Here is a 23828-nt window from a genome sequence, read left to right as displayed (position 1 = left end):
ACTGCCATACTCCATCACTGAGAGAATAGTTGTTCGATACAACATTATAAGATCTTCGGGATGGGCTCCCCACCAGGTGCCGGTAATTGTACGGAGAAAGTTTATTCTTTGTTGACATTTTTTACTCAGATACCTAATATGGGCCCCCCAAGTACATTTAGAGTCGAACCAGACCCCAAGATACTTGAATGACATAGCATGAGTGATCGGTTTACCCAAAAGTTGAAGCTTTGGTTTTGCTGGTTTATGCTTCCTAGAAAAAACCACCATCTCTGTTTTCTCCGTGGAGAATTCGATCCCTAGCCCAATGGCCCAGGTTGAAAAATTGTTCAAAGTATCTTGTAAGGATTCTTGCAGGTCGGATTCGTTTGATCCTACGACAGACACCACTCCATCATCTGCAAGTTGTCTTAGGCTGCAATTTTGTGTAAGGCAATTGTCAATTTCGCTTACGTAGAAGTTGTACAAAAGGGGGCTTAAACATGAGCCCTGGGGGAGTCCCATGTAAGAGACCCGACTTACTGCCGAATCTCCGTGAGAAAAGTTCAAATGTTTCTCACAAAGCAAGTTATATAACATATTATTCAATAGAGGCGGCAGACCCCGAGATTGTAATTTGTCTGACAAAACCTCTATTGAAACAGAATCAAAGGCCCCCTTTATGTCCAAGAATACTGAAGCCATTTGTTTTTTTTCGGCGTAAGCCATTTGAATTTCTGAAGAAAGCAACGCAAGACAATCATTCGTCCCCTTGCCCCTGCGGAACCCATATTGTGTATCTGAGAGTAGGCCATTCGTTTCAACCCATCGATCAAGGCGAAACAAGATAATTTTCTCCAACAATTTCCGTATACAAGACAGCATTGCTATTGGGCGGTACGAATTGAAGTCGGACGCGGGTTTTCCGGGTTTTTGAATAGCTATAACTCGTACTTGTCTCCAATCATCTGGAACAATATTATGCTCCAGAAACCGATTGAATAAATTCAACAAGCGATGTTTCGCCACATCAGGGAGATTTTTCAGCAAGTTGAACTTAATTCTATCCGATCCCGGAGCAGAATTGTTACATGAAAGGAGAGCAAGAGAGAATTCTACCATCGAAAACTCGGAATCAAGATCGCACCTATCTTGTGGTATATCTCGAATAATTCTTTGCACTGGAGCGGAATCGGGACAAACCTTTCGTGCAAAATTAAAAATCCATCGATGTGAATATTCCTCGCTTTCATTGGATGAAGAGCGATTTCTCATGTTTCGAGCCACTTTCCATAATTTTTTCATTGACGTTTCTCGTGACAAACCTCCCACGAAATTTCGCCAATAAGCACGTTTTTTCCCTTTGATCAAGTTTTTAAATTGATTTTCAAGGTCCAAATACTTCTGAAAATTTTCAGGGGTTCCACGTTTCCGGAAAACTTTAAATGCATTCGATTTATCTCCATAAAGCTTGGAACACTGGCCATCCCACCATGGATTGGGAGGCCTTCGACGAATAGTGGAACCTGGGATGGGTTTCGTTTGAGCGCGAACCGCGCTGTCATAGATCAAACGAGAAATGAAGTTATACTCCTCCAATGGAGGCAAACCATCTCTGGAATTGATGGCTAGAGCAATCGCGTCCGCATATTTTTTCCAGTCAATGTGTCTTGTGAGGTCGTATGCCATGTTTATTGATTCAGAAGAATTCAACCCATTGGTGATAGAAATTTTGATTGGCAAGTGGTCACTACCGTTGGGATCCTGGATTACATTCCACTTGCAATCTAACGATAGTGAATTCGAGCAAAGCGAGAGGTCAAGAGCACTTGGTTTAGCAGGAGGTTTAGGTACACGTGTTGTTTCCCCAGTGTTCAAAACGGTCATATTGAAGCTGTTACAAAGGTCATATATCAACGATGAACGATTGTCGTCGTACTGTTCCCCCCAGGCAGTTCCGTGAGAGTTGAAGTCTCCCAAGATTAATCGTGGCTCAGGAAGGAGTGAGCACATGTCAACAAGTTGCTTGCGGCTAACCGCAGCTCTCGGAGGCCAATACAAGCTGACTATACAGAGGTCTTTGCCTCTGATGTTTGCATGACAAGCAACAGCTTCGATCCCTCCAGTAGGTGGAAGGTCAATTCTAAAAAATGAGTGACACTTATTGATCCCCAATAGTACCCCTCCGTATCTGTCATCACGGTCCAAGCGTATTATATTAAAATCGTGGAAAGAGAGATCATTTTGAGAAGAGAGCCAGGTTTCGGATAGAGCAAAAACATCACAATTGAGTTTATGAATTAGAAATTTGAATGTATCCAATTTAGGGATAAGACTACGACAATTCCACTGTAAAACAGTAAAAAAAAAAAAAATTTTAATTGCACTCGCAAAAAAGACTAACAAAAATAAAATGTCCGCTTGCAAATCTGGCAACTCAGTCTGGAAGTCCGTGAGGTAAAACGTCAGCATCATGCATCAATATGAAATGTATATTGATGCCCGAAAATCAGAAAATCCGGATTTCTGCGTTGTCGGTCATGTTCAGCTGTCATTATGCTCTCAAATGACATCATATTGTAAATAAAATTGACCTATAAGGTCCGCTTATGTGTTAATGCGATTGCATCATCTTTTCTTCTCCTCTTCTTCGCTCATTTTATATCTCGGGTCGCGTTCGTCGCGAACAAGCAGTATTGGTCATTTGTAAACATTCAAAGATCCAGTCAAAATTGTTGCTCCCGTGGACGAGTGATTAGCGTCAAGACGGGTCTATGGTACTAGGTGAGGCCGTTTCGTCACTAAGTTGGTTAGGGGAGCGGTATATGAAAACAGCACGGAAGAAAGTAGAAGGGGAATTATTTGCTTGTAGCGTGAAAGAGACAGACTGATCACGAGCGAGCTTCGGCAATAGCGTATTGTGTTTTGTTTACAAACAAAACACAGTAGACTTCCAAGATGGCTGAAGAGTGGTTTTAGCAAGTTGGCCCACCTTAGTATATACTTCTAGGCGCCTTGATTAGCGTCACGCCTAACATGTCAAGGCTGAATAATTCTGGTACTTTATATTCGATTAAAATTATAGAAATATTGTAATCAAAATTTGTTGAGGGTAACTAAAAATCTCCCCCACGCTCTATTCAATTGTTCAAATAGCTAATAATAGCAAATGTTGCATGATATCAATTGTGAAGAACTTTGATATCGACGTTTATTTTGTTCAGAACGGATAAAGAGGTTCATTTTTTTTGCTCAATATTTTAGACAAAGCACCCATTATGATGATAGGAAAGCATATTTTCCATGTCAACATACTGCCGGTGCTTGGGGTGAAAATGCGAGAGAAACTGTACACCATGTTCGAACATCATGTAAATCATTGGGATTAAACATCGTATGTCCAAACATGCTACAAATACAAACATGTCACATTTTCAAACATGGTACGAAAACATCATGTTTGTATTCAAACACAAAACTGCGAACAGCAGCGTGGACATGTTTATCCAGGACGCAGTGTTTTTGAACTACGTCTTTCAGGAAGGGTGTCAAGTCAAAAAATAGGTCACGTTTTAATGGAATAAAGTTAACGTTTCTTTTAACGACTTTCACTGCGAACAAATTCTCATGATTTGCATTCCAATCGAATCGGAAATTATCTAAGATTTGTTTGATATGCTATACATTACAATTCGCTAATCTCTAAACGGTTTAAATTCATGAAAACTGGAAGAACTCCCTTTTTTCCCATATATTTGTTCTGTCGCTAACCGTACCCGTATTTCGAATGCTTATAACTCGAACATTTCTTAACAGATCGGAAAGATGTTTGCATCAATTGATAGGAAATATTTCTACGCGTCTATCACAATTAATGTTATTATTAAAAAAATATTATATTAAAAATGTTATTTTTCATGAGATGACAATTGTATAACTGTAAAATGTCAAGCGTTATCTAAACGCCCTAACTGCCAAGTTTTGATTGGCCCGATTTACGGTTTCCCCAACACAGACTTCAAAATCGATGTACCTGTGGGCATCCGCTTTGCAAATATACATGCAAGTTGGGGGTATTTTTGTTCCCATCGAGCTGTGTTTCCCTAACACGGACATCAAAATCAATGTGCCTGGGGGAATCCACTTTGCAAATACATGCAAGTCGGGGGTATTTTTTTATGTTGAGCACTTTTGCACTCGCTTGTCGTTGTGCAGACCGGAATATGTTTTCCTAAAAAGTACTTTTAAACTGAGGAGCCTGGGAAAATCGTCATTTCAGATACTAGAGGTGAATGAACTTTCGCGGTTCGAGAGCTAAGTAAACATGAGATGTGCAATAATTTCAGAGGGAAATATAAAATACAATGATCGTTTGACAATTGACATATCACATATTTTGGTGGTCCTAGGCATCATATCAAACGTAAAAGGACGTTCATCAAATTTATTTGTAACGAAGATCGTGTCCTAGATACAACCACTTACAATTTTTTTGTGAAACATGGAAGACTGAATACAACTATACTGAACTGTCAAGTTCCGAGTATTGTTAAATCTAAAATAAAGACTATGAAAATTGAAAACTTGCTGCTTTTGCCTTTGTTATTATTGGAATTATTCTTGGAATCGGAATCCAATTCGGATTCTGATTTTGAAGAGTATATTCGCGTAGACGGCATTAAGCTTCGTGTACTTTCATTGGGAGGCGAAAATAATTATGGATTTTCAGGTGGAATAAACATTCTTTTAAATTAACAATTATGAATGAAAATTTACTTTTACGTATCAAATATGTATTTTATGTGATGAAATGAGATTTTTTTTTGAAATTGCCTAAACATATTAAACGAAAACTGTGTCTGATGATGATTTTATATTATAATGGTAATTGTTTGTGGAATGAACAGGAAATGTATCGACAAATGGTAAAAGTAAGTGTCGGGACTACATGTGTTAGATAATCAAACAGCATGAAGTAAAAATTTTCATTCAAACTTTTATAATTCTACACTGCACTTGGTCCTTCTGATCTGATAAAGTATAATTTACCTCCCAAGCACTAATATCGCCACCAGACGTCGACACTGTACATTTGGTGGCGATATTAGTGCTTGCTTACGAAAACAATTTTTAATTCAGAGTCAGTTTGGAACTAACCCAGTTTCAAAAACGAATTCGCTATTAGTCTGAGATTTTCATTACGAGCGTGCAGGATTAATTCGCAATGCGTTCGATCCGGTGACGTCATGATAAGAACAAATGTACTTATTCTGACAACAAACGCCTACTGTGTTCTGTGCATTTTGATGTAGAACTACGTCTTTCAGGAAGGGTGCCAAATCAGAAAACAGGTCACGTTTTTGTGAAATAAAGTTAACGTTGATAACTATTTTCACAGCGAACAAATTCTGATACCTTGCATACCAATGGAATCGGAAATTCTCTAAGATTCGTTTGATATACTATACAGTACAATCCACTAATGCCTAAACAGTTTAAATTAATGAAAACTGGAAGCATTCTTATTTTCCCATACATTTGTTCTGCCGATTTGTGTGCATTCCCAAACAGAGCTGTCAATAACGAGCAACTAATACATTCGTTTCTGCCCGTTTTCAACACGTTTGGTTTGAATAAGCCATTCGCGATATGAAGCCACACCACTTCTCGTTTGGTGGTCATCGAAAAAACATGGTTGGCGCAGAGCGTCGAGCGGGAGAGGATTGTTTTCTTGTCGGAAGAAAGAGGAGTAGGGAATAGAGTTTCTTTCCACAAGGGCTCTCCTCAGGGCTAGAGGAGAAAACAAAAAAGACGGGTGGGTAATGTCGGGGACATAACCGGAGTGACGTAGGACTATACAAAGGGGACAGCTTTTGTTAAATATATATTTTAAATATATTGTTTTATTTTCTTCTCCTACGTGAATACCTACCTATCTACCTGAAAAATGGATTAGTTTACTGTTTACTCTTTATGAATATGTTGATGGTTCTGAAAAGAACCTTTGGTGTTGTGTTTTTGTTATCACTCGATATTCCCATCTTGTTCGGTTAAACCTTCCTGTTTAGCTATTGCGTTTGCCACTCGCCACAGCTATCACAGTTGGAAAATTTCTTCCCATCCAGCTTGTGACATGTTGTTCAGTAAATTACATTTAATGCGACGTGCCAGAGAAACACTTTGCCACTCACTGAAACTAATTGTTGCCTTGATGAGCGCCGAACCTTAACTTTTTTTTTATCCCATCCGTTTATTAGGCTCAATCGTCCGAAACGCGTGTCTCTACACTAGTGTACCCCCTTAAAAGTATTATCAAAGTTTTCGTTATTCCAGTCAATACTACATTAAAGTAGGCAATTAGTAGACCATTTTGGCATTTCAGTACCCTTGATTTTTTTTTCAGCAAAACCAAAAAAAGATTTTTATCCTAAATGGGCTCTTTTAGGGTATGAAATAAAAAAAAAACCACTTCATGGTTTATTTCATAATTTCAATATGACCCCCCTTGGTCTTGATAACCAACTGACAACGCTTTGGCATATTCTCCGCGAGGTCCCGGAGGTGTTGATGGTGCAGCTCGTCCCAAGGCTTCTTCAACGTTGCAAAATAGTTTTACTTGTTTTTTAACGTCAGTTTTGTTCACCTTGTTGTCCAAAATCACCCATAAGATTCAAATTGGGGCTTTGGGGTGACCACACCATTGGTTTGATCCACGCCGATCGGAAGAATGCTACTGTTTTCTTCACAGTATGCTTCGGGTCATTATCTTACTGGAAGGTGTAGTAATCATCCAGTCCCATTCTCAGCATGGATTCTTCCAGGTTCTCGCACAAAAGTTAGATGAAACCATCGTCAGTCATAATACCGTTGACCTGCGCTAAGTTTCCTACCCCAACCCAAGAGAAACTGCTCCCTACCATGATGCTGTGACCACCGTGCATCACTACACACCAAAAGTTGACTAAACAACTACGAAACTTATGTAAAAATAAGCTGTCAGAACCGAGGGGTGCATCGATGAACCAAACACGGTAAAACAAATTCACCCAAGCGGGTTTTTTTCATGTCATACCCTAAAATTACCTGAATGTCATTTTTTGATTTTCTAGAAAATAAATCAATGATACTGAAATGGAAAAATGGTCTACTAATAACATTCTTTACGTAGTATTGAATAGAATACTGAGAAGTTTGAAAAAACTTTTGATATTGGAACACTTTGTAGTTGTGCCATTTCTTATGAGAGGGAGCAGATTGGATAGGAATAAGGATGGGATGGAAAAAAATAGCTGCTTTATCGGAGACTTGATCATAATTCGTGCAATTTTTCGGCATTGTCCCATTCCGCATGTGGTAGCGTTACATTTCCCAAGATCCCAGCATAAAGCCTTTTATTACCATTTTTGGGCCAACCCAAACGAAGAGATCCTTCGCAAATTTTAGTGATGCTTGAAGATGTTCCCGTATAAGCATCGTAATTTTTTCGTGGCTTCTACCGATGAGCTGCTTCTCAACAAGGCATCTCTGTACTGTTAATGGAAATAATGGATAAGCTTAACTCGTTTATAATCTCCGTTATTGGTTTGAAAGAATCAATGTTGGAGAGTCATTTATGTCTGTTGATCTTGACCATAGTTTTACGGGTCGTCCAGTGATTACGCATGATTTCGGATCATGGAGCATTGGAAGTTAATTTTCGAGTTTTTTTGGATTCTCCTAGAATTGCAAATTCACTGAAATCATTTCTGAAATTAACATTTAAATATTAATTGTTCAATTGTTATTGATATTTGTTCAAAATCAGTTTAAATGAGAGACTGGTCTTATTATTTTGTCGCACGTTTCTACTACTTTTGAGCATTACATGGTGTCGCATATTGTATGTATGATTAAAATTGACGGTTAGAGCGCATTTTGAAATTTTCTCCAGCTTAGAGTTTTGTCGCCTTCAAAATTCAGATAAAACTCTTATCTCAGCGAATAATCCAATCATCAAAACATTTTTCAAGCACTTTAAGTGGAACAGACAGTTTAGACTTTTTTGACGTGGGACTTCGTCGTTCATTGCGGGTGCCAAATCAGAACACAGGTCACGTTTTCATGAAATAATATTGACTTTACTAGCTATTATCGCTGCGAACGGATTTTGATTGTTTTGGGTACCAATCGGATCGGAGATTATCCAAGATTTATTTGATTTGATGGTATACATTACAATTCGCTAGTTCGTAAGTGGTGACGAAAATTGGAAGCATTCTCATACATTTGTTCTATGCTTTCTGTGCGTTCTTGTCTCTATTCATCCGTGTTGTCTGTAGCGAGCAACTTATGCAGCTGGAATAATATACACAACAAAGGGAGATAATGAGAAATAAATATTTGCGACTTAAACCCGACCCTTGCACAAATATTACGCTGGCGCTAAAGTGAATATAGTGGATCTTCGCTGGCAAATTATCAGTCTATTTCGGAACTCAAAGCAGCGAACAATGCATGTTCTGCTTGTTTTACGTCATCATAATGACTTCGTTTCCTCTGCTGAGGACGCGAGCAAATATCGCAGACGTTCGCATAAGACTCTACGCCACATTATGTAGGGATGGGGATCAAGAGAGTCGTCCGGCTCACCAAGAAAATGTGGGGGTTTCCGTGGCTCATATGACTGCGTGTCCGTTTATCAAGCGAACGATCGTGAGTTTAATCCAAGTACTCTCCATTGATTGATTGGCCTTTTTCAAGGCTAGAAGCGAATGAACTTCGTAGTTTAAAGCATCTATAATAGTTTTTTTTATTAAGACACTAGCTGACCCCGGCAAACTTCGTCCCGCCCAAAATTAATTTTTTATTATCAATACCTTCAAACGTTTCTTAACGTTTCACGTTTTCTTACTAAGCGCAAGTTCATTCTTATCGTCGATCGAGTCCAATCGCAGAACTGTTCATTGATTGATCTTCTAATCGGCCCCGAAATAAAATTCCAAGTACTTCTACCAAAACTCATCATTATAATATCAGATTATTTTCAGACAAAATTCTCGTTCAAGAACCGTTTTTCAACCACTTGCAGTTAATATGTTTCTCCGTTACATGGAATAAATGTTTGATACAGAAAACATGATTTGGTTTCGTTTGCTTGATTAGTTCTCGAGTTATGCAGAAATTTGTGTTTCATTTGTATGGAAGCCCCCCTTTGAGAGGGGGGAGGAGTGTCGAACAACCTAATAAATGTTCCATCCCCATAAAACCTCCACATGCCAAATTTAGCAATTCAGCTGTCACAGAGCCGAATTTATTCGTATACATTTTTATGTTAAGATAACTATTTTTGTATATTATTTAGGCTTAAGATTCCTATCCATCGATAAACATTTGTTTTTTTTTATGTATAACACAGTAGCTGTTTAGGCCTAAGAATATTCCAATTCTATCGATACACAACACATGCCGAGTATTCCATTTCTATCGATACACAACACATGCCGCCTTTTTCGGCGTTAGAATATTCCTATTGTTCGAATGTTCACAGTTGGACTGTTCACAACGGGACTGCTGATATGAGGCTTCCATTGCTGTGTTAGAATTAGCACCAATTACCGATGCAGCAGATCGTAATGTGAGCGGTAAGGGACTGGGATTACCGACACATGGTGATTGTTGCTTGGACGTAGTAGCTAGAATAACACACAAAGATGGTCAGTTGAGGGGCCCTGAGTTATTAGCTCATGATCGTTCGCTTAGTAGCGGACACGCAACCAATTAGGCTACGAAGACCCCCGACCTCCACTTGTCCTCCTTTGTTACGTCCACGATGCCGATGCCGTACAACCACACGGGTTTACGGTTTGAAAGAAAATAAGATATTTTTTTTGGGGTCCGCGTGTTTTATACTCTAGCGGTACACACTCACAGGAGACAAATCGGCAGACTCAGCCAGAGGGGCGAGTACAACGAGACGAACGAATGAGCGTTAAAAGGGAGCGATGGCAAAAAAATACATTCATTACGATTTGTTCGCTCGTTGGATTCACATCCAGGCTAAAAAGGGTCCTTTTCAGGATCACAAAATTATCTTCAATCTAAAGAGTTTATTGTTTTGTTATCACTCGATATCCCCATCTTGTTCGGCTAAACCTTCCTGTTTAGCGATTTGTTGCCACTCGCCACAGCTTTCACAGTTGGAAAATTTCTTCCCATCCAGCTTTGTGACATGTTGTACAGTAAATTACATTCAATGCGACGTGCCGAAGCACCACTCAGTGTCGCATTGGAGGCGATTTTAACCTGTAATTGAACATTTGCGATGACAGTGATACAGTGTCGACTTTCAATGTGGGGTCATAATTTGGACCCCGAACTCTATGTTTACAAAAATGTTCATTTAAATATGTCGCATTACATGTCCGTCAAATTAGCTAAATGTCTAACTAATTGTAAATTACTGTACTTTCAATCTGGAAACAATTTAAGAATTGGTGAAAATTGAATAATCAGGAAAGTCCCCAACTATCAATAAGCTCAGAACAACTGCCAATTCACATACTCATCAGATCCTGGCAAACAAATTATGAAAAAATCAATTTGTGTTTTATTATTATTTTGGATAATGTTTTAGAAAGCATTGAACTGTATTTCCTAAACTCTTTTTTGGAAGGTTTAATGGCCTTGAAAAGCGCCTTGTTTTATGGAATGGTTCCAATTTAGAAAACTTAGTACTCGTGGTTTTGAAAAAAACCATTTCGAACGCCCTCGATGCCGCCTTGTTCTGGATTTGCCACCAAAGCAGTTTGTATAAAGAACAAACGTTTTTCTTCTGCTACCTGATGCCGTTTTGCGATTGCGTTTGCCTCTCGCCACTCGCTGCAACTGCCTGTTGTCATGATGTCCACCGAACCGAATGTGTTCTGTTCCGAATGTGGGTTTTCTTATCGTTGCGAGCAGCTTTGCCAGCTAACTCGATCACTTCGGCGGCCGCAACTATATAACGCCGGCTAGGTGGACTGGTGCACTGGTACTAACGCGCTCGGCCTGGCTACCCTTGCGGGGAACTCCAGATCAACACGGTTCGAACGGGATTTTGCCTTTCCCTTCACTTTTCCTCCTTTACCATGTCCAGACATGGCTGCTTGGGTTGGTTTGTTGATGTGTTGTGATGCGAACCGATGTGGTGTACGGTTTGAATGAGAATGATCGTTACGGCAGCGGAGCGGGGATTTTTAAGCTGACATGTGTGAGACGGCGACCAATGTTAGGTTCATTTTTTTCTTTTTCCTTTCCAATCGTGCTTCATTCTATTTCGCTGCTGCTCTGGTTGCCCGTTTTGGTCGGTACGATTTGAGGAGCACAAAATGGACCAATCAAAAATGGGCACATAGTGCATTTTGACAATGCTTGATATTTCACAATTATTCAATTATTTATCTCAAGAAAAATGAAATGTTATTCGTTATGATAGATGCGTAGATATATTTCCTATCAATTGATGCAAAAACCATTGCGATCTATTGAGAAATGCTCGAGTTATAAGCGTTCCAAATCTTGCATTTTTTCCTACTTGTTCAGTGCCTAGATTTCCATTTCACCCCCTATATCTTCCGGTTAGACGTAGTCCTACGTCAAAATAGAATAGAATGAAAACACAGATGCGAGTCAGCTAGCATAACACAACGAGCGGATATCATTCATGCCTAATGCTGATTTCACAAACATACACACACAGCTCGATAAGAGGAGAGGAAGCCCTCTGTATCGAGGTGTGTTACGACAAAGAAGAGCAGCATACGAGATTTTTGTGCTAGTGCGGATGTGGAAGAGTATCCAGAATTTTGGAGTATAGATATACACTACATTTATTTAGATATACGTATATTTCATGAAAGTATGCTTTCAAATTCCAGCAGGGTAAACTTACTGTTGCATGTTGAGGGGCTCGATCACATCTCAAGAGCAAAAGGGTTTATAGTTTGTGATAGATATCTGAATGGGAAGAAGAAAGTCTGATCCGAGTTGAACCAAATAAACGAGAAGCGCTGATAGCTTTCGACTCTACTCGACTCCTTCGAGTCTACTGAAGTCATAAAAAATTAAATAGCTAAAAAGATATTACAAAAATTTCGATACATTCTAAAAGAATATTCGAAGTGATGAACAAGTGAATTGAATAATATAATTCCGTAGTTCTACGTCGAAAACTGCGGTCGTGTCCTAGACAGAGCTGCATTTTTTCATCAATGTCACTGACAACTGGCGAGCCACGTTAGTCACATCCTACTGACATACTGACAAAAATGTTGGTCAAATGGTGACTGACGGAGTACGATGCAACAATTTGCCTGTTACTGAGCTTCATCAATACGTTTTGACCGACCAAGTAGGCGGTAAAATTGTCAGCATCGAATTGATGATTGTCGGAGACTGCATTCTATTCTCATCGAGCAAAGGTTCGATTTTCGTTCCGGTTGTTGTACCCGGTATTTACTGAAGTTTGTATACTATGTCGAACACGCGATAACGTGTAAGAATGGTATTCAGGTAGCCCAACGTAAACAAATGCACCCTGGTAAACGTGTAAACTTCCATCACATCAAGTGACATAGTATTTCCCGTCTTGACGATCATATGGTACTGACCTGCAACATGCTTTGGTCGTCAACACACTCTGACAAACTATTTAGTATCGAAGAATGAGGAACTTGTTTTGTCGGTTTATATTTTGTTGCACGTCGTTTGGTGGTAATGTTGCAATGGTCGTCATAGTAGCCCAAATATATGCAGTGACAATGACAAATTGCAGCTCTGGTCCTAGATACAACCCATTACAATTTTTTTATTCCTAAGAATGCATTCTCAGAATATGCACGAATGACTCATACAACAGAGCTTGCACTGATGGGCAGAAGCAAAATATTCATACATAAGGTGGAAAATGTTTGTGTATGATTGAATCGCACGTAAGCATTGTTAATTTTATGCGTTTTCAAACGTTTTATTGGTTGACTCAGTCTACCGATGCTATATTTGTTCCACCACCACAACTATAGCATCAATTGATTGCGTTTATTGGTGCAATAGCATTTTCGACAATACTAGGCAAGATTCAGTGCAAAAAAGACTTATTTCTTAAAAGTATAATCATGGATTTTTCTTTCACCATCACCAGGAAATAGAAAACTCACTGACTGCTGATTATTCGATGTATTTGAATTAAAAATTTGACTATTTAATATCATTCTGGAACTATGTACAATCAGAAATAATGGATACACGATGCCAAAAATAAAGTATCGTACAATTCATATTAGTACCTTCTCTTCCAAAGAACATTACCCAACTATCTACTTGAAAACAATGTTTGATTCATATCTTTGGCTATTTACAAGTCCCATCTAGTGACGAACGGAACGTATCAAGTTCCGAACGGTCCTACTGATGAACATGCAGAATAAATACTGGAAATTTTCATGATATTTTTTTTTCTTTCGTCTCTACGCTAAGCCACTAACAGCCAGCTATTTATCTACAGAGGGCAAAATATAATTGCGTAACTATAACAGATCGTTCCTGGCACTGATTCCTTACAGCGCCAAGCGCCTTGGATCTCCTGGGCAGCACCTGGGAAAGCCCCCCTAAATGCATCAATCTTGGATCTGGTTAGAGATTTATGGATACTTCGAGCGGCCAGCAACACTTTCAGCTAAATGGAGATCTTCTACCGAAAGAAGATTAGTAAGCGTTGTGGATATTTACAGTGGCGTTTTTATGAAGCTACAGCACCTGACACGCTTCTATCGCTAGAATCTGTATCGAGCTACTCTCTCTCTGACAGGTGGGTAGATGTCGTGGTGGTGGTGGGGGTAGGCGTTGTTGGCTGAATTAGTTTGGCGTTGATTTTGATTATTTTGTTTGTTTGTTTGTTTGTTTGTTTGTTTTGGTATTTTGTATAAATGTTAGTGGCAATTATGTACTAGTGAGTTCTACTGCCTTTTGCTACTCTACACCTATCTGTTAGTGCTACACTACAGGTGGGTCTGTAAGAAGAAAGAAATAAAACATGAGAAAATTAGCGAAATACTAAACGGCGGCATGGAAGATAATAGAAGGGAAGTACATGAAGAATAAAGCTAGGTGAGGGGTTTTTGTAGCAGACATACAATAGGATTAAAATTAAATTCACAGGTGGGTTCCAGTTTGCTTAGTATAGATGTTTACTTTATTTGGTAGTTTTACAACCAGGTGATACATTGAGATGTATGATATTTGCTTGCGTAAATTTGTTGTTTTGTTTATCGAATTTAGAACTTCAACGAGGGGTTGGTTCACAACGAGTTTGACTTTACGTCTTTTATTGGTTTTGTATTACATCATTTTTAGCCTCCTTGCATACACATAAAACAGGAGGAAGCTTCCAAACGCAAAATATATGTTTCAGAAACTCAATAGATAAGTTTATTGCTTGTGAAGTCAAACGAAAAAGAATCTCCGGTGTAATCGCATGTTACAGTTAATGTATCAGAGTACGGGTTGATGAGGTTCACGTTTTTTGTTTTGTTTTTGTATTACACCTAACTATCTATTCGAATGGGAATTTGATTTTGGTTCGCTCGTAGAACTTGTGGCCAACTAATCTCCCAGGCGCCTCATTCGCAAATTTCGCTGACTTTTAAACGTCCTGTCCAGTCCCATTTTTGTTAAATTTACATTAGTGTACCGAGATACGAGTAATAGTTTCTGAGATGTAACATTGTGTAATAAGTATATCTTGTGAAATTTGTTTTCTTATTTGCTATCAACCAGCCTCCGCGTTTTTTTGCGCCAGTTTTTTATTATTTCATAGCTACACTATTATTGTATTGTTTGTATCTTGTAAATATTTCATTTATCTAATATGTATACCGCGCAGCAAACATTTTTCTTTCTGTTCTCTCATCATCTGTGGATTATCTCTATGCTTCTTCTTTCGCGTAATATCGCAACCAGTCTAACTCGCTTCAGCTTCTTATTGTGGGGCTTAATATTTCATTCTGCATCAATTTTTACATTCAACACTTCCAACTTTGACAGAGATGTGTTCGAGTCGCGATTGCTAAAATATGGACTGTGTATTCAATTCATTTCCAGAAATTGTCATTCATTTCAGAATTTGTCATTTGTTACAAGGCGCGTTATGTATCACGTGAGCAAAATATCTTTCGCATGCCGTTGTAGAAAATAGTGAGGCTGAAAGGATGAAAGGACCAGATATCCATCCATATGGTATTCTGAACCAGTGACGTGATTACTTGCGGTTCAAAGGTTTGAAGATCTGACGATCTTAGCCTTCACATTTGATATACAACTGTGACTATTTTGCAGCCCATTCTTGCATAGTGTAAACCATTACAAATGAAAATCCTAATGCAACTTTCAAGAATTTTTCTGACAATCCTTACTTTTCCATACATTCACAATACTTCAACGTCTGGTCAATCTATTAACAATTGGATTTCATTCGGCTTTCGCTTCAATGCAAGCCAACGGTTGCATGGCAAACTCGTAAATCTATGTCTCATCAACAGTAGTTTATGGTCGTGGAATCAACACTGACTTGTTCTAGCCTGTCTTCAGCAGCCTTCACGTGATTGACTTTTTGTACCAATTTCATTCCTTTCGGCTCTTTTCGAACGTTATCGCCTTTTGTGCCCAAACAGTCGTGTGAAGTAATACGAATAGATATATGAGACACGAAAAGTTGATTCTCTCTAAATATTAAATGACAATTTTCGGTCTCCATTTCCTACAGTTTATCAATGTTAAATCCAGTCGAGAAATAAGATAACCGAACAGAGCGTTCGCGGTTGCCTCTTTATCAGCTACTTTGAGAAATATATAAAGACACGGAAGGGTTGTGTTCGAAGCACGATCGTGCAATTAACGTAGGATAACGTTGGGTTATTTGTTGCATATTGATTGTGGATAAGTTTGAAGCATTCATCATTAATTTTTTTGATAATATTTGGTAACCGTGAAGAAAACAGCTCAGCTTGATTGCTGAGTAATATTTTTTATTCAGTCCACCAGTGGTACAACCGAGAGATTATGACAGAAGAATAACATAAATGCGTCAACGCGAATTTTAATTGGAAAAATAACACAACCACATAGACAGCTCAAATATGACTATTAAGACAAGTTTTCGGGTCAATAATTAACAAGCATATGACACTTGGACATTTTATCTTTTGTATAAAATGATTACCGTACCATTTCATTAATCCGGAGCTGAATTATTATTACTCAAAGAAGGAATGACGGATTCCTCCACGGAAATACTCAGCACAAATAATACCCCCTTCCCACTAATTGGAAACGACGATCGATTGCGGCATTCGTACATAAATGGTTTTATAACTGCTGCTCTCATCAATGTGGATTCTTTGATTCCACGCTCGTTAATTGGGCCGAAAAATCAATTCGATTATCGAATATTACTCGCTAATTGGACTGTAAAACAGAAAAAGCTATTCTTCAAATTGATGATGACATCTATTATTGATACATAATTGCTTTGCAGCCCGCTTAACGTACGCCCTGTTATAGATAAGTCCAGTTAGCGAATGACTGCCGTATATCGCTGACGGGGTGACGAACATCTTAAACGAGTGTCTTCCGAGATGCACTAACATTGTACACCGAGAAATGATATCAATACTAGGAGGATGGCAGTAATTATCATGTGAGATTATTGAGATCTGCATTATATCGCATCACAAAAATGAAACGAAATGAAATAATAATAATCTTCATGACTCATATTCATAATTCTCAATGACTCAATTCCTCCTATAGATTGAGATTGTAATAGTCTGCAAACGAACATTATTTCCACGAAAAACCTACTGCTCCCGATGCCTTAGAATGAGACTAATAATAAGAATAAGACAATGGGAAGGAATCACAATATCATAGATATATATTAAAAATAAAGCAAATTGTTCGTTTCAAACCATTTGACGATTATGAGTTCATGAAACAAACAGCCCTTTTCAGGGCTACTATTTAGAGTTTCAAAAGAGTTTAACTAACAGATTTCTGAACAATGAAAAGAATTACATTTAAAAAACAACTGTTCTGAGCAATCACAGTCCTACCTCAAACTTCCATCACTGTCCCTAGCCTCAGACTCATGGAGAGGGAGAGGGAGAGGGAGAGGGAGAGGGAGAGGGAGAGGGAGAGGGAGAGGGAGAGGGAGAGGGAGAGGGAGAGGGAGAGGGAGAGGGAGAGGGAGAGGGAGAGGGAGAGGGAGAGGGAGAGGGAGAGGGAGAGGGAGAGGGAGAGGGAGAGGGAGAGGGAGAGGGAGAGGGAGAGGGAGAGGGAGAGGGAGAGGGAGAGGGAGAGGGAGAGGGAGAGGGAGAGGGAGAGGGAGAGGGAGAGGGAGACACACTCTCCTTCCTCTCTGAGCTTGTTTAATGTTAAGCATAGGGCCCTCGAAAAAATTCTAAAGTTTGCCACCCGGTTGCTCAGACCTTCCGGCTCAAGGTGCTACAAATCAACTTATAATGGCGTCGATGCATTTTTGTAGAAGCCTGAATAAACGTAGGATTTAGGGAGAATTTGGTCCTTTGGATTATCTTCTGTAGTTTTTTTTTATCTTCATCCGAAATTAGTTCATTTTTTAATGCAAACGTTATGTTCTTGGCACGAGGAACTGGAATTTATCACCGTAGTATAATACAGTCATTTTTATATAAATCCTCCGTAGTGTGTACTAATGTGAACAATTCTTCCATCACACGAGCTGAAGGGGATAACATTTGAGAAATTTGAAAGCAAAAGTTTAACATTCAAATCTGACCTACAACCAGTTTTGCTAGTGGTCACCATCGTATGACTACTTATCTGCCCATGTTTGTATAGGAGACATAAACGACAAAATGAACAAATTCCCTTCTAAAATGAATTTTTCGCTGTTTCGCATTCTACATAATGTAATACGTTTGCTCAACATGCAAACAAACATTTTTTGTTCGAAAATATTTGAGCAATTTTGAAAAAACGTTTCTGAAAAATCACTGTTTGTCTGCATAACAGACGTAGTTCCATACAACTTTCATACATCGTTCTAAAATCATCAATTGTCAGTATTATGAGCTATAAGCTATATCTACATTTGAATCACATTCTTTGTAGATTCCAAACATGTCTGTCACGATAGTGTCTTATTACTGATTACTAATAGATGAATATAAGAAACCATTGAAACGCCGCTCATATAATTACTATTTTCTATACACGATGAACAAAGAGAAGCAATTGTGTTTTTAATGTTATAATTACCTAAATTTCTGCATTTGAATCTTCAAATAGATAATGAAACAATCACATCAGTAGTAAAATTAAAATAATATTGGTTCTTAGCATTATAACTCCTCGGATTCAACATTGAATTATTCCACATACTCAGCATTTACCTTTACCCTTGGAGTAAGTCACTCCATCATCTTTATACGATTGATCGTGATATCGGTGAATCATGTTGCTAAAATTATCAACATTGCAGATTGCCTTTACAAATTCAATTAATTGAAACAACACGAGCCTGCTGTTCTTATCATATCCCAGAGTATTCTTCGGGAAAATATACTATCATAGACTCGCAACAAATCAAGAGCACCTTTTCCAGACATTTCACTAAATTTCTTCCAAACCTTTTTGATTTCATTCGATAACAACTGAAACTACCGACAGAGACGTTTTGACTATTATCGGGATTGTAAATACTAATGCTACAAACAGAGCAACCTGGTGATTACGTCTAGCTATGCGGACAAATGTTCATTGAAACGATTGATTATCCACATAAATAGACGCTAGCGTTTTCTAAATGGAAAAAAAATGTTATAATCCGCAAAATCACCTAGGCCCTCTTTTTGTCGATAATATCCATCAACTGGACAGATTATTTCATCGGAAATTTGCATGGTTATGCTTGTAGGCCAAAAAACAACAAAAATGCGTTTTCCCAACACTAATGCTGTTGTCGATTACGTCACCTATGCAATCATGGGCAGTTATGGAGACGTATGTTCTGTGTCATTGATGAACATCATAAAATGAACATTCAAACGACCATCAAACTAAAATTGTCATTTGACATCTCGACTTTTTTTTCATTTCATTCATTAGATGTTCATTGTTCTGTAATTAAACAACAGTGTTCACGGGGAATGCTCACCGTTTAAAACGTTCATTCAACACATTCGGCATTGATAGGGTAAGGTTTGACTATTGCTTTGATGTGAGCAATCCGTGTAAGTACCATCCATCGTGTATGGATGTACGAGGAGGTAGATGTATGAGAGAAAAAGAATACATATCATTAGCAGTCAAATTACTTTAAAACTACAGTCAAATTATCCGGAATTAAAGGATAGTTATGACCACGAATGGTAGAATGAAAGTAGCACATTTTCACCGCAACAACAATATGTGATGGTCACCAAAAATGTCGACCGTTTACAACTCTACCTTCATCACACCATCCACTCTATGTCAGTCCATATTTTTACAATCGTGCACCTCATGCAATATCATACGTAGGCCTTTCTCATCGTACGACAGTCGACAAATTCTCTTGCCCGCACAGCTCCTTGCACAAATCTGTACACCAGTCTATGACGCCGTTGAGAATATAGAGTAAGTATATTCGTTTAAACCCTGTCTGCCATTTTGACACATTTCTTCTACCTCTATCCCGTTGTGGTCTCTCTATGCATGGGTCATTTTTGGTTCTTCTGAGTTAATTGATCGCCGCGAAAAAAAAGTAACTATTCGCGTAGCACGAAAACAACAAAAAACAAAACTGATTGTCACTTATCAAGGGAAAGTGGGGATTTGCGGCCAATGAACTATAATACAATATTGTTCCCCTGTTCCGGTTTCACGGATGAGCCATGGAGTGGTAAAGAAGTCGCGAAAACACCGATAAAAAAGCACACACTTAATCACTACTCACAGGCATTCGCGGCGTTCGCTCGATCGCGTCACTTCCGATCGCCCTGCTCGGTCGCGTTTGAATCACTCCCCTCCACTGGAGCCGCTACACTGCCCAATCTTCTACTGAAACAATCTTCAATCACTTCCAGCTAAAGTAGAAAAGAAAATAGGATTCTGATGTAAAATATATGTATGTTTGTCGCTGCTTATACTTCCACGCGGGTAGCGGGTGCGTTAAATATTGTTTCATCACTCGGTTAGATACGGGTTGTAACAATAGGATCACTCGAGATATATTGTATATGGGTAGGCTTTCCATTTCAAATTTATTCATTAGCTTGAGGGGAAGGAGTCTTCGTAACATAGGATTATATAACAGTAATACTCCAGAAGCCATGGTTAATAGATAAGCTATCAGTTTTAACGGGTAGTGCATAATTTTGTTCCTTTTCGCTAAATTAATGAATATGTCATGTTCAGAGATAAGTCTTATTATCCTTTTACGCTTAGCTTGATGTCACTTTTTGAACCCTATATGAGATATACAGTCGATTTTTTTCTCCTCTCTTCAATATGTATGATAGCGCTTATGTTGTCAACAGATTTCTCCTGATAATCGATAGCCTAAAGTTGATAGATGATGTGTACCGATTACTTATTATGGAGCTGGATTAATAACGTATGTCTATTCGCGAGATGGAGTGCTATTCTATCATGGTTTGTTGTTCCTTTCTCGTCGAATTCAGTATATACAATCGGGCTAAATATCGTAAAACTACATCAACTAGTTGCATTGGTTTGCTTATTGAAAATTTCTGTAACGATGATGATGATTATTGTTATTATTTTTGACTGATTGATTAACTTTATACAGTGCCGAAGAGTATTTTTTGTTAGCTAGATAAATCATTGTCTGATAACGAACGATGGATCCGTTTCTTTTGGTGAAATCAATCAACGACTCTAATTTACTTTCAGTTGTAATCATAATCTACTTGATATCTAAGATTTTCCTGATTGTTTTTTATTTTGTTTTGTTTGTTATGATTTTTAAAGAAAAAACAAAATGTTATATCCAATTATTCCACAGTTAGATAAGCGAAGGCATGAAAAGATAGAGAAATGGAAGATGTTAGTGGAAGCATATGATTACATCACGAAACATGAGATTAGTTGTAAAATATAACTAGATTGAGCTATGGTTTTTTCAGTTAGGCATTCCAAACATTTTGTATGCATTTCGTCTTGAGAACAACTCTTTGAACACTAACGGATTGTGTACGATTCGATCACAAATTATATCTGAAATGAGCACCACCTAAAAGACTCCAAAGAGTATATCGTTTTGCGAATATGTTCGGATATTTGTCCTCCAAGATTGAAGGGCAGCTGAATGCATTTCGTTGTATCGATTCCTTATCAGATGAATGAATATCAGTTCCAAAGGTAGGGTAAATGATCTTGGTTTGTCCGATTTGGGGTGTTTTAACGCAACTAGTAAATGTAAATCGATTTTTCTTCATGAAAATCACATATAATCGATACGAGTTTGCGTTTGTTGAAAAGCCTCAAGTCTCTAGTTGCTAATACTACCATAAGGTGTTGAAATTATTCGAATTTTTATATTTTTTAACGATTTTCCTCAAACAGGAATTATGATCATGGTTTGACCACCTCTGATCAGGCTTCAAAACTTTTTAGAAATCACTATTTTTGAATGAAAACATTCGAATTCTAAAGTAGATGTTGCATTTATCATTGCTTGAGTTTACTGTCATCATATTGATCCATGCATGATTTAGGCTTTCTTCAGAATTTTGCCTTTTCTAGGGCATTTTAAAAGTGATAACCCTCACACACTCAACACAGAGAAACTTTATTTCTGCTATGCGCGAAGGATACAATAAACAAACTGCAGCGCGACAAGCGGTTGCCATAGAAATCATGTGGACAAAACAACATTATTGGTTTAGCTATGTAAATCTGATACAAATGTTCTGCAAGCAAGATGTGTATAATATTTGTAAGTGTTATAATCCAGAAAAGGTTTGAATACGTGCCAAATAATCATCTAGTGATCGATTAAAAGTTAGCTCGAATGAGGGACGCATTGATACAAATAGAATTTGTATTTTATAATCCTTTAAAACATGTGATTCCGTAAAAATATACTATAAAACTACTGTAAATCATGAAGAAGACAATTTTATTTATATATTTTGAAACATTCGGATACCTGATCTGACAAAGGTAAGCTAAATTAGAGCATTCAAAAAAGTGGACAAACCAGATCATATTTTCGACTGGACAAACCAAAATCATTTACCTTATACGAGGGTCACTATTTATATTTCGGGAATTGGCAACACTGATGTCATGTGAGTCCTTATAACGGTTCCATCGTAAAGTTTGACAATTTTGACGATATACGTACTCAGAACATTTTGTCATACGGACGCTATTTGTTTATTTTATATTTAGTTGAAAGTTTGGTCTCGGCAAAAAAATGGAACTGAATCGTGAACATTTTCGCGATGATTTTTCACGACTTTCGACGTGGATTATCCCAACAAGAGTGCGTCAATCAACTTAATTTGACTTTTGGCGATGAAGCTCCATCAAAAACCACTGTGTATCGCTGGTATAGTGAATTCAATCGTGGTCGTAGTTCGCTGTCCGACGAGTTTCGTGAAGGTCGTCCAAAATCGACTGTAGTGCCAGAAAACATCGATGCTGTGCACGAAATGATTAAGCAAGATCGTCATGTAACCTATTGTGAGATTGAGGCATCCCTAAACATTAGTTCCACCAGCATATATGCGATTTTACATGAACACTTAGTTGTGCGAAAATTATGTTCACGTTGGATCCCACATAATTTGACAATCGCTCAAAAAAGGCTCGTGTCGATTGGAATAAATGCTTTGAAAATTGGTTTAAGCGCATGCAAAAGTGTATCGATCATCGTGGCGAGTACTTTGAAAAACAATAAAAATATATTTGCAGCTTAACTATTTGTTTTTGTTCCTATTCCCGAAATATAAATAGTGACCCTCGTATGAAGATAATATGCAGCCACAAAAAAGATAATTCAGCATGAAGACTATTCATTGAACCAGGGTTTTTTTCATGGCTGAGCACTTTTAACCCTTTCGCGCACAACATCGAACAACACTCGTGACGATTAGACTGTGCCTGAACGTACAACATCGAACCTCACTCGTGGTGTATCGATATGAAATGATTACATAGCTCTGGGCGCATTGTATTCGTGAGAAAGCAAGGCAAGGCTAAGAACTTGTCTCATTCACCGGCACAACTCAGATATCCACGCACAGCATAGCAGGGAAACGCATCGTTGTTTTCTTGTTTAGTCCATGCTGTTTGAAACCAAATGATACGGTAAGGGGTCAATAGCAAAAACAATCGACGGAGCACTTGTATTTTTAATCAATTAAACAAATCCTATTTGCATTGACATTACCCAACTGGGAACAACTCTATTTCGGTTGCGTGTCACAGTTACACGACATCCCGGAGTAATCAAGATAAAAAACTATATGCCTAGTGAAATTTAATAAAAGTGTTTTTTCTTCCAAGGAGGATTTTCAAGTGAGAGTATTTGCTAAAACTTCGCGAAGCACCATTTGAAAACCCCCGCATTAAACTCTGACGTATGCAACAACAGTGATAAAACAGTGTGAAGCAATTGCCAAACAGGAGAGCGAGACCCTTCTGTCCGCCGAAAAATTCCGGAAAGGCCTATAGAATTAATGATTACTACATTACTTTCATGAAACCGCGAGAACGAACAAATTTCATTGGAAAGAGCCAAATCATTTAATTACCAACAGTTCCGCCTGAACACAATGTTGGGTGAT

General features: G+C 38.2%; 1 protein-coding gene across 6 annotated transcripts in view; it reads right to left on the bottom strand.

Annotated features, from left to right (window-relative positions):
• Nucleotides 1-13168: 13168 nt before the first annotated feature.
• The window catches only part of LOC129780063 (phosphatidylinositol 4-phosphate 5-kinase type-1 alpha), a 173617-nt gene continuing 162957 nt past the window's right edge, over nt 13169-23828 (bottom strand). For 2 of the 6 annotated variants that reach the window (XM_055787953.1, XM_055787959.1), the window contains one exon: nt 13169-14003. Coding sequence is in view for 4 of the 6 variants with exons in the window: in XM_055787959.1 (XP_055643934.1) it covers nt 13992-14003 (12 nt within the window). In the remaining 2 variants the exon portion in view is untranslated. Of the gene's footprint in view, nt 14004-17324; nt 20097-20243; nt 20961-23828 lie in introns of those variants that run through there. The other 4 variants (XM_055787952.1, XM_055787954.1, XM_055787955.1 and 1 more) reach the window with 3 other exon arrangements.

The sequence above is a fragment of the Toxorhynchites rutilus genome, chromosome 3 (assembly GCF_029784135.1).
Source record: "Toxorhynchites rutilus septentrionalis strain SRP chromosome 3, ASM2978413v1, whole genome shotgun sequence".
Taxonomy (NCBI): domain Eukaryota; kingdom Metazoa; phylum Arthropoda; class Insecta; order Diptera; family Culicidae; genus Toxorhynchites; species Toxorhynchites rutilus.
This window is presented reverse-complemented; position numbering and strand designations above follow the sequence as displayed.